This window comes from Xenopus tropicalis, chromosome 4 (genome assembly GCF_000004195.4).
Source record: "Xenopus tropicalis strain Nigerian chromosome 4, UCB_Xtro_10.0, whole genome shotgun sequence".
NCBI classification, from domain to species: domain Eukaryota; kingdom Metazoa; phylum Chordata; class Amphibia; order Anura; family Pipidae; genus Xenopus; species Xenopus tropicalis.
In genome coordinates, this window is record NC_030680.2 from 38,475,805 (window position 1) to 38,488,198 (window position 12,394).

Below are 12,394 nucleotides of genomic sequence, written 5' to 3' on the forward strand. Positions count from 1 at the left end.
TACAAACACAATAGGAATTTTCTCACAATTAACACACATCCAAAATTATTGTATTTATTCCGAATTTTTGCCAATCATACTTTTAATTAGCCGAAATTCGGACTTTGATAAATCTGCCCCTGAGTGAAAAAAAGACCCCTGTCCCTTTTAAAGGAGTGGTTCACCTATAAGTAAACTTTTAGTATGTTATAGAATGGCCAATTATAGTTTTTGAACAATTTGCAGCTTTTAAATGGGGGTCACTGACCCTGTGAGGCTACAATTTTACTGTTACTTTTTATAACTTTTTTTTCTATTCAGGTCCTTTCCTATTCATGTACCAGTCTCTCCTTCAAACCACTCCCTGGTTGCTATATAATTTGGACCCTAGCAACCAGATAGCTGCTGAAACTCCAAACTGAAGAGCTGCTAAACAAAAAGCGAAATGACTAAAAAGAACACCGTTTTATTGCAGGATTTGTTGTTCATTAAATGAACAAATTGTTTCAGTGTCTGAATAGCCATTGTTGTCAGATAATGTATGTTTTTTCATTTTCTGCTGTAAGACACACTGGCATAGTTGGTAATGGCCTACAAGATAGCGGTCAACTTATGGGCTCTGTTTGACTTAACTGATGGCTGTACTTTCATAGCTCTTTACCCAGCTGTTTATTAAGGGAAGTGAAAAATTTTTTAGCCTTATTGATCATTCTAATCATCACTTTACCATCATCATAGTATTTGATTTGTTCATTCATGGTTTTTGTCATTTGCACATTTATTTTATTTATTTTTTTATTGTCTGATTGATTCCTTCCATTCTTTATGGTCATTTTAGATAAACCATTACCAGGGCTCAGCGCGTATTCGAATATCCCTAGTTACTAAGGATTCTCCACACAAACCTCACCCTCATGAGTTGGTAGGAAAGGACTGTAAGGATGGATATTATGAAGCTGAACTTTCCCCAGATCGTAGTATTCACAGGTAATGATTGGTTTGGTTACACTTCTGTTCAAAGGAATTGTCAGCCCCAAAAATAACTTTTTGCTTAATTAAACAAAACTTAATTCTAAGCAATATACATTCATTACTTCATTCATTCATTATTTTTTTTAGTTATTTGTATATATAATTGCTATTAAAAGCAGTGTCTACCTGTCCTCTCTAGTCTCTGCCCTGGTGGCTCTGGCACTTGAAGCAATGTAACACAAGGCAGCAGACTGACAGACCTTGTCATGATATAGGCCTGTAAGGGTTAATCAAGCAGGCCAAGGTATCCCAAAATCTTCCAGAAATGTGCCAGAAAGAGATATATAACAGGCCTCTGGTCACTAGGGTCTGGAACCAGCCATGTGTAAAGGCCTCGCATCCTGAAATGCCCAACTCTAATCCCTGGCTGATAAGAGCCATGCCATGTGGGGGAGTGAAAGCCCACGTGGGGGTGACTTAGAGTTCACATTGGGACCCATCATAGGTGATGTGGAGGTCACACCATAACCCAAACTCACAAACATTTATTGTCCCAGAACCCATACTATTTATACTAGAGGTACCAAAACCTGAGTATATGTTTCATTTAAGATGGCCTTTCATACGGGTCCAAACATCACTGGATTTGGGCACTTGGTTTGTCAGATAGGAGTATCTGGGCAGGGGCAGGTCACACAGTGGTGATGTTTAGTCTGTATGGGACCGGTGGGATCATTAAGAATTGATGAATCTAATTTCATCATGTTCCCACAAGGAGTTATGGACATTGGTATCATTGGACAAGTCCCATACACTCAGTCCATACACAGGAGGCCATAAAACTCACACTGTGTCCTGCTAATGGTGACACCCCTTGCATTCCTGAGGGAGGGGGGAGTGTCCAGTTACCTGATCCCCCTGCAAACTGGGATAAATAGTCAGCTCTTCTGAAGATATTATGTGGAGGACCAATTTCTATTGGAAGTTTATCCTGTGGTTTCCCCTTGCCTCCAGGACTAGAAGGACTTTGCTTGGTATAGTATAGGACTTCTATATTTTTCCCTTTTTATTTTAAAACTGTTTGTACTTGTTTTATCGTATGTCCTTTGTTGTAACATCTTGTTTTAAACTTGCACTGTTATACTTTTTATAATATTAAATATAAAATTTAATAAGTTTGTCCTTGATGCTCTAAAACGTACCTAACCTCCGAGTGTGTAACTGTGTTGTGTGCCTTAGCCCTCTGTATGCTGTGTGCTGATTAACCCTTTGACTGCTGGTAAGGAGAGTGTGTGTGTCGGTTCTTTACATTAACCCTTTCTCTACCAGTGTGCTTGGCATCTCTCATCGCCAGTGTAAGAAGTATGAAAGTGGTGGCAGCAAGTTGTGTATGAGTTTGTGAGCGTTGGTTGGTCTTTGGGGTGCTGTGATGCTAGTCTGACCTGTGTGTCAGGTGTGTGAGACTGAGCAAGGGACCCTCTAGACAGCCACGCCTACAGTCACGTGCATCTGAAGTGGCGTAATCGTGACAGACCTGCCTTGCTGGAGGAGCCTGGCACATGCAATTTTGTTAAAAAGTAACAACCAGGATTTCGGCAAATGCTGCTTTCAATAGCAATTACGTTTACACAACTTTTAAAGTAGTAATAATTTTTAACGAATTGATATTGGAAAGTTGCTTAGAATTATGTTTCTAATTTATTAGGCAAAAACATTTTTTGGGGGTTGACGTCCTTTAAGATTAAAAAAAAAAAAATGCTCTTTAGTAGTAATGTCTCTTAAAACATCAGCATTCTCTAAAATGTTATTATTATTGTTCCTACGCCAGGTTAGTACCGCTTTTGGTGTGTGTCTAAAACAGGGGTTCACAGACTTTACAAGTGTATGGTTCTATTTTGTATGCTTCATCTCTGTGATCTAGTGGCCATCAGCTCAAGATCTACATTTTGGGCATCCGTGCTTAAGGCTATTGCCACACAGGGTTGAATCTCGCCCTGCAGATAAACACGCTACATCAGCCTTTCCCTGTACCTGCACCTGGAATCATTGCATCAGCCTGGGTGCAGGCACAGAGAGCAGATTTTGGTACAGGTTTGGGACCTGTTTTCCAGAATGCTCGGGACCTGGGGTTTTCCGGATAAGGGATCTTTCCATAATTTGGATCTCCATAACTTAAGTTTGCTAAAAATCATTAAAATAGTGATTAACCCCATTAGGATTGTTTTGGCTCCAATAAGGATTAATTAGATCTTAGTTGGGATCAAGTACAAGTACTGTTTTATTATTACAGGGAAAAGGGAATCATTTAACCATTAAATAAACCCAATAGGGCTGTTCTGCCCCCAATAAGGATTAATTATATCTTAGTTGAGATCAAGTACAAGGTACTGTTTTATTATTACAGAGAAAAGGGAATCATTTAACCATTAAATAAACCCAATAGGGCTGTTCTGCCCCCAATAAGGGGTAATTATATCTTAGTTGGGATCAAGTACAGGTTCTGTTTTATTATTACTACAGAGAAAAAGGAAATCATTTTTAAAAATTAGCATTATTTTCTTAGAGTTTATGGGAGATGGCCTTTCCGTAATTCAGAACTTTCATAACAGGTTTCCAGATAAGGGATCCCATACCTGTACAACAATACTTACATACTTTTATCCGCGAGCTACAATTTACGATAATGTGTGACATTAGCCTAAAGCTGGCCATACACGTGGCGATCCGACGATGTTTCGTACGACCATCGGTCGCACGAAACATCGTCAGATCCGCCACACACCATTCAGGGCTGAATCGGCAGGTAAGGAGGTAGAAACAATAGGATTTCTACCTCCTTCTGCCGATTCAGCTCTGAAGGGAGAATTTTGGTCAGGCGCCTTCTATGGCGCCCGATCAAAATTTTCTAACCTGGGCGATCGACGAGCCGACCGATTTCAGCAGCTTCCTGCGACATCGGTCGGCTCGCTGACATACCATACACGCACCGATTATCGTACGAAACGAGGTTTCGTACGATAATATCGGTGCGTGTATGGCCACCTTAAAGGCTGTGAGAAAAACAAGGGTGTTTATCTTCCATTATGGAACTGATAATGTTGTGAACAGCAAGCCACTGTGGCTGCTTAGGCAGCTCAGAGAAATTAAAGCCTGAAGGTTCAAAATACAGAAGGAAAATAAACACACAATTAGCTCTTAATAGTTTAACTCGAAGAATACATAGGGAAAATAAAAGAATCAAGGCATAAATAACATCTAAAATGCAAAATAATTTAAAGGGGGAGTTTGCCTTGAAAATATTTTTTAGTAAGATGCAGACAATGGTATCCTAAAAGCGTAAAAAATATGCTGTTTTACACAGAGAAACCTGGTGTTTTGTGGCAAATGTTGTCACTCTAAATATGAATATTGTATATAAGTGATGTGATATGTGATTTAATATGCTGTACTTTATAAAACGACAATGTCAACTGTTTGTGTGTTTTACTAAGCTTCCAGAACCTTGGCATTCAGTGTGTGAAAAAGAGAGAGGTGGAGGATGCCATCGCCCATCGTATTCGGACAAATAATAACCCTTTTAATGGTAATGTCGAGTTATTTTTATCCTTTCTTTGCTTATTCTTTATGCAAAACAGTTGATACATTGTGCTGTATGTCCTTGAGCTGCCATCAGTGAGTCATAAACTCGTGGGTTTTTTAAAGGAGACCCACTCAGGGAAACCATCATCGAAATAAAGTTTTAATTTGATGGGTCAAATACATTGGTGTGCAACAGTCAGACAGGCTAAAGATCTAAAAGCACACACAGGCTAGAGTAGTTGTAGTTGTAACAAACTTAGTATAAAGGTTCTTTCCTTACAATTTCCCCATTGTCATTCTGATTTTTTTTTTCTTTTATCCCAGTGCCTCCTGAGGAGCTGAAGAGTGATTACGACCTCAACACTGTTTGCCTGTGCTTCCAAGTCTTCATTCCTGATCGAGCTGCTGGTCAGGTGGTTCCTTTACCATTTGTGGTATCCCAGCCCATCTATGACAACAGTAAGGAAATAAATTCCATAGTATCTGAATCTAGAGTTTGTTTCAAAATGTATAAAAATTCTAGCACTGTTTGCAAGGTTTAGATTTGTCAATCCTTAATCTGAACACTTAAGGGCAGATTTATGAAAATGTGAGTTTAAAGCTTAGTGCATAAAAACTCACCCACATTCTATGGATTCCTATGGGATTTTTAGAAGTGTATTTATCAAATGACGAGTTCTAACTTTCACCCATTGATAAATTTGGCTTCTAAAAATCCCATAGGAATGAATAGAACATGGGTAAGTTTTTATGTATTAACCTTTAAACTCACATTTTGATAAATATGCCTCTTAAAGTGATACTGACACAAAAAAACTACTTTTCAAAATATGAATATACATAAAAAGCTACCTATAGGTCGTGTTGACGGTTTTTCGCTGACAGGTTTGGTTTTGTAAGTAATTGTTACTTGAAGTTCCTAAACCTGACTGTTTTGCCAACCTGACTGTCCCTTCTCAGCCTGTCGGTTACAGCTTATAATGCTAACGGACTCCTGCTGCACAAATATGGCAGCCCCCTCATAGAGGAACATGGGGGATCAGATAGGTAATGTAAACGCATCAGGCATATATTTTAATGGCAAAATTATAAAGTTCTTGCAAAGACAATGTTATGATAGATGTAAAAAAAAGATTTACTTTCTGGTGTCAGTATCTCTTTAATGTCATGTGACTAAAACTTTTGAAACTTTTTTGGACAGCTTATTTTTCTCCAGTTTAAATATTCAAATTATTGTTCAGCATTCAGAGAGATTGCTTGTTTGTGCATTCTGTATTCACCTGAATCCAAAAATGATGGATTGTGTGTATCTCTAATTTAAATAGGGAACAAAAACCATGCACCATCTTTTTAAAAATAATCATGTGGTCCTAAAGGCATAGTTCAGATTTAAATTAAATATTAGTATGATGTAGACATTGAATTTGAAGATAAATTGTAATGAATGTAAGCTGTTGCGAGCAGGGCCCTACCCCTAGTGTCTCCGATCCTCATCCAATGTAACTGCATACCATTTTGTGAATTGTTTATATGTACAGGTTAAATGTTCTGTCCTTTGTCCCCCTTTATTCTGTAAAGAGCTGCATAAATTGATGGCGCTATATAAATAATAATAATAATAATGTCCTAATTTTGTGTGTTTTTGTAGTTTGGGATTGTTATTTTTCTAGTGAGGAATTTCAGCTGGTATCTGGTTACAAGGGTCTAATTGACCTGCATAAATCCCTATTGGTTGACAAAACCATTTATTGGGTTTGTTAATGTTTTACATTTTTTTTTAATAGCCTAAAAGCATGGTGATCCAGATTGTGGGAAAACACCATTATCTAGAAAGCCCATGTCCCAGGCATTCTGGGCAATAGATTTTATACCTGTACTGAAGATCACTACAATATGTAAAGGGTAGGGTAAGATCACTACAGTATGTAAAGGTTTGGATTCCATACCTACTACCACGAGGAAGATGAAGAAATATATTTGCTATGCTGTGACTTAAAGGCATACATGCCTATAATTTAAAGTGGCATCGTTTAAAGTGGTATTAAAGGTAAGTTATAGGCACCTTACTGCAACTTCACTTGAAAATGGATATCCTTCCCAATCAGAATAATTAACTCTGAAGCAAGCAAGTATTTTATAGCATACTGAGCATTTCATTGCTAATCAGGGGGTGGATGCACTGGGCATATAGGGACTGCAGCATTCACCCCCGCAGTATTTTGTGCTACTTGCTTCACTCAAACAGAATTATAGAGTGTAACGGTTTTTCGTGTTTTTTTTCTTTTACTTCACTAGGAGCCCCTAATACTGCTGAACTGAAGATATGCCGAGTGAACAGAAATTCTGGGAGTTGCATGGGAGGAGATGAGATCTTCTTACTTTGTGATAAAGTACAAAAAGGTACAAAATGTATGCAGATTAGCAGTCAACAAATATCGATTTTCCTCAATTAACATTTTCCAGAATTTACTACCGCAACGTTGGATGTGTGCAAGACGTTTACTTGGGGAAGAGGAGCTTACATTTTTGATTCTGGAGGATTTTATAAACAAAAAATCCAAAAAACACTTTTTCTTTATCTTATTCAAAGTTTTGTTTTTGTGGTCAAATTGATGTAGTTTTGACCCAAGAAAAAACAGAAACTAAGCAACAGTATTGGCAAATGCTCTAACACAGTGCTACCCAACTGGAAGGCTGCTTCCAGCCCACAGACCTCCATCTTTCTGGCTGCTGCGACTGCATACCTTTTGTATAAGCTTTAAATGGTATCCGTACTGAGAGAAACTGTCTTCCTGCATTGTTCACACCTCAGATTCAGGCTGTAAACCCCTGCATTGTTCACACCTTTAAGCCCATGTATTGTTCACAACTTGGGCTCAAACTGTAAGTGCCCACATTGTTCACCTGTTCACACCTCAGACAGACTGTAGCAGCAGTGCCAGTATTTTGTCACTGTATGTTCTGCATGCCCTATGCGGTCTGTGTGTGCCATACTCTGCATGCCCTTTGCTGCCTTTGTGTGCCATACTCTGCCTTTCCTATGTTGTCTGTGTGTGCCGTACTCTACCTTCCCTATGCTGCCTGTGTGTGCCATACTCTGCCTTCCCTATGCTGCCTGTGGGAGGTGAACCTGGCAGGGGTTTGTTCTGGGAGTTTGTTAGCATTTGGAAATAGTCATTATATGGTCCCTAAGGTGTGTAATTATGTGCTGGGGGTTGCTGTGCTATCCACAGGGGAGGAATATAGTGCTTAATATGACATAATGAACTTCTTTTCTATATGAATGGAGGGTGATATCCCTGCAGTGAGCACCAACCATCTTAATCGTAGGTTAATGCAAAGTAAGGAAATTGCCTGTGATTAAGCCAGATCACCGGATTGCTGTATTAGGCAATGGCAAGGTATTTTTGGGAGATTTCTTGCCTGCGATAGTGCAGATTCAGCCCTTATCCACTTCTAAGAGACAGCGGCTTGTTGGCTTATGTTTAGGTCCACACCAATTTCTCCCTGCAAAAATCCAACTGGGGCTAAATCAGATATTGCACTTTTAAGAAATTATTTTACCCATTTTGCTATAGTTTGAAGCTGAGGCTGATTACTGAGGGGCAGGATGTTGAGGTTTATACAGCTTTAATCAGGTCTTCTATCATTAAACAGCCCTCATCCTATTATTCATTTTTTACATCCTTTATTCATTAACTAGACCTTTCTGATAAAGCTTACTTAGTTTTTACCTTTCTTTCTCCTTTAAGCTGCTGATTTTGGTCCTTCAGACTGATTCAACGGGCCTCCCCAACCAATATCTGGCCAAAAATTGGCCAGGTATCAATTGGGCAGGCATGGTTTTCCTGTTGGAAATGTGGTCCTTGCTCCAACAGGTTCTGTTCCCTTCATTGTAATTCAATTTTTTGGCCCTGGGGCTAAATGATTGCATTAGCTCGATATCGGTGGGTATATCGAGAGAAAGATCTCCCCAGTGATTGTAATCACTTACCACATACCCCAGGCCGGTGCTCCTGTCCTTTTCCTCCTGTATTTTATCTTTGCAATCCTGGGGCCGATGGGGTAGTACAGTGAAAAAGCGTTTTTTTTTTGTTTTTAAGTTCCGCTTTTTCCTGTACTTCATCTGCGCATGCCGCGCAAAAACAGAAGAAGTAAGGAAGTTTATATTATGTTAAGTGACCTATTAAAGAATCTCGCCAAACTGGAATATTATATCAGTAAATATTGTCCTTTTACATCCTTTCCCTTGAGCCACCATTTAGTGATGGGCTGTGTGCTCCCTCAGAGATCACCTGACAGGAAATAATGCAGCTATAACTGTAACAGGAAGTAGTGTAGGCAGAACTCTGTGAATTCATTGGCTGATGTGGCCTAGCATGTATGTTTGCCTTGGCTTGTTTGTGTGCACCATGAATCCTATGATCCCAGGAGGCGGCCATTAAGTCTTAAAATGGCAGTTTTCTATTTAGGAGTACCCAATAGCACATACTACTAAAAAAAGTATATTGTTATGAAAATGGTTTATTCTGATGAAGCAGGGATATACATATGAGCTTGTTTGTGCAATATATTTTTATAGAGACCTGCATTTTTAATTTATAGTAGTGGTGGAATATTTATATGGCATATCTTACTATGCAATAAAGATGATATACTACTGTAACTGTGTATCTTTTTATGGCCCCCAGAAGATATCGAGGTGCTATTCGTTTTGGGCAACTGGGAAGCTCGAGGCATATTTTCACAAGCAGATGTTCACCGCCAGGTAGCCATTGTCTTCAGAACACCTGCTTTCCATGACACAAAAATACGTCAGTCTGTCAAAGTGCAAATGCAGCTGAGGCGGCCATCAGACAAGGAAGTCAGTGAGCCTATGGAGTTTCAGTATCTTCCAGATGAAGGTATGCGTCTGACTGATTTCTCTCATATTCTTGTCCCTCATTGTTTTGCCTTAATATTTCTCTTTAACAGTTTTTGCCTTTCTTTTTCTTTTGTAGTTGACCCCCACCATATTGATGAAAAACGGAAAAGGACCCTTGACAGTTTCAAGCATTATGTGAAGAATCCTTTTGCAGGTAAGAAACTGTATAATCAGGTTTACACATTATAAAATGTCATTACCTTCAGATAAGCTTTTTCCTATTACTTCACTAAATTAGGTTAAAAAGCAAAGAAACCCGTGTACTTAAAAGAAAAGTAACACCAAAAAATAAAGGGTTTTTAAAAAATTATGTACTGTTGCCCTGCACTAAAAAAACTGGTGTGTTTGCTTCAGAAACCCCACTACAGTTTGTATAAATAAGCTGCAATGTAGCCATGTAGGCAACCATTCAAGCTGGGAAAAAAAGGAGAAAAGGTCACAGGTTACAAAGCAGATAACAGAAAAGTTCTGTAGAATCTCATTCTATTCTACAGAGCTGATCTGCTATGAGTACCCTGTGCCTTTCTCCTTTTTGAGCTTTGAATGGCGACACAGCAGCTTATTTATATAAACTGTAGTAGGGTTTCTGAAGCATACACTACACCAGTAGTAGTGATTCTGAAGCAAAACTACTGTTTCTTTAATTTATAACTGCTGGAGCGAGTGGTCACCCTCTCAAACTGCACCACCGTACTCACCCAAAACAGCATCTTTGCCACCTAGCGGCTCCAAAAAGCTGAGTAGCACAGTGGGGTCAGGAAGTACCATGTTACACTGTTGTTGTGGTGTTGTGATGCATGCAAGCATGTGATGGTGTGCTCAGATCAGTGGTGTCCCCATAACATTTTGGTGCACAAGCACACAACTTAATAGAAACATTGGTCGCAGTGGTGTTTTGCATAGTCATATTCAAGTAATGTTTAATAAACCCTCTTTCTTTTATGGCCAAATCTGAATCCAGGTCGGTTCTGTATAAATACTTTCACTATAGAAGCCATATGGTCATTCAGATGAATTAAAAACTTGTGAAATGTTTAGTTTTGTCTGCTGCATGTAGTGTTAAGCCCAGTGTGGTCTACTGAGCACACAAATATTCATTTCTCCATTTCTTAATACTAATGTGCTTATCGGCTGCCAGGGTAAAGCTTTGGAATCCTTGAGTGACCCTTGAGGCATTTTTTCTGGTTCTTCTTACATATAATTAAGCCCTCAGTGTGTTACAGAAGCCCAAATGAAAATGGTGTAAATTGCAGTGGTGGGAAATTAGAATGCAGATGCAAATATTGCAAGATTTTCAGTATAAGCTTATCACCATGCAGTTTGTCTTTTTAAAGCGATTTTAATTAAATATATGCATGGAAAAATCCTTGCATGTCTATGATAAAATTTCCATACAGAATTGCCCTTTATAACATGTTTGTCTATGGATGAGGCATTCATTTTATATTTTTCATTCGTTTAATTTTTAGGAGGAGAGACACGAACCCCACGCAGAATTGCTGTGCCAAATCGTATAGTGCCAACAAAGTCAGGTTAGATCTGTTCTTGCAAATGTTCATGGCTTTAAACCACTTCCCATTCTTTTGGAACATGCACTCAATATGTTCTGTCCATTTTATTCCAGAGCCTATAACAGCATCCATTAGACCCAGCCCTTCAGTTCCAAATCCAATGGTGCCTTCTCTTTCATTTTCCATGCCAGTATTGAAGGTTGACAGTGTGACTTCAGCTTCGACTCGTCTATCCACCGTCAACATCAGCGACTTCAGCAATTTAGGATTTTCATCACAGCCTCCCCCTCAGTCTGATCCTGACCGCATAGAATCCTTTTTAAACTACCCCTCATTCTCAGGCGATGCAAATCTGGATTTAGTAGAAATGTTGCCAAATGACACAGAGAGCCGCTGTACCAGTTTGAGTTCTATTGACAATAGTGATTTTAGCCAGCTTCTTAGTGAGTCACAAACATCTGGGACACTCTCAGCAGGTTTACAAGAGCCTGGGACTAGTCAAGGTACACTCATGTCCTATCCCGATTCCATCGCTCGGCTTATGAGCAACCGGCCCATTGAAGATGATGGTGAAGAAAGAATTGACAGTGTCCTAATGAATGGGGTTTTTGATATGCAGCAGGGAGTAGAGTCTATAACCTCCTTATTAGACCTTGACCTCTCTTCTTTCATGAACATTAAATAAATTGCTTTATTAATGTGAGCAATAAGACTAAGCATGAGACCTGCCTAAAATAATTTGGATCCTGTATATTTGTTCAGATGCAGTAGGACTCCAGAAAATGTTCTAATATAACAGACTGTGCTGGCCCTGTCAGGCTGACATTGACTTTTTGGTTTTGGAAGAATATGGAGGAACAGTACAGGTGGTGTAATCCTGTATTTGCCCTCTTAACAGACTTCTGTAGATACTTTTATCAAATATTTTAAAGTTATTTTTGACCTCTGCTACTATTTATGCAGAGTAAAAAAGGATTGTCTTATGAGTACCGCTCATCAGTCATTTATAAGCAAGTTTGGTTGTATATTCTGCTTTTCATGGGTGTTCAATATAATCCTTCTCATTGCCTACATGAATCGCAGTAAAGTTGCCTGTTTACTTGTACTCTCTGCCTGTAAATAATTGTTTTTTTTTATCCATTCATAGACATCCAGAATGGGTATTTTTAGGTGTGGACATCAAAGGTTAAACTTGGCAAACAGCAGAGCGATCACATCTATAAAAAATTTCCGATTCGTGTGATATTGGTTAAAGGTGCAAAGATTTAATTTGCTGTGATTTGCTAAACTGGCCTTTTGTAAATCCTAAAACCTTCCCATAGCTGTTAGATTGATTTCTATTTAGAGTCTTCTTCATTCCAATAGAATCATTCCCTGCTTTGGGCTGCAGAATTAAATATAAAAGCTATTCATATTATGCCTGGATTTT

At 38.9% G+C, this 12,394-nt stretch overlaps 1 protein-coding gene across 3 annotated transcripts in view; it reads left to right on the forward strand.

Moving 5' to 3' along the window:
• rela (v-rel avian reticuloendotheliosis viral oncogene homolog A) overlaps positions 1 to 12,382 on the forward strand; it is a 30,706-nt gene extending 18,324 nt beyond the window's left edge. For 2 of the 3 annotated variants that reach the window (XM_031899972.1, XM_012960785.3), the window contains exons 4-11: positions 818 to 966; positions 4,443 to 4,534; positions 4,855 to 4,989; positions 6,826 to 6,930; positions 9,222 to 9,434; positions 9,531 to 9,608; positions 10,924 to 10,986; positions 11,079 to 12,382. In XM_031899972.1, the coding sequence (XP_031755832.1) occupies positions 818 to 966; positions 4,443 to 4,534; positions 4,855 to 4,989; positions 6,826 to 6,930; positions 9,222 to 9,434; positions 9,531 to 9,608; positions 10,924 to 10,986; positions 11,079 to 11,650 (1,407 nt within the window). In that variant the 3' untranslated portion in view covers positions 11,651 to 12,382. 3 annotated transcript variants of the gene reach the window in all.
• The last annotated feature ends 12 nt before the right edge of the window (positions 12,383 to 12,394 follow it).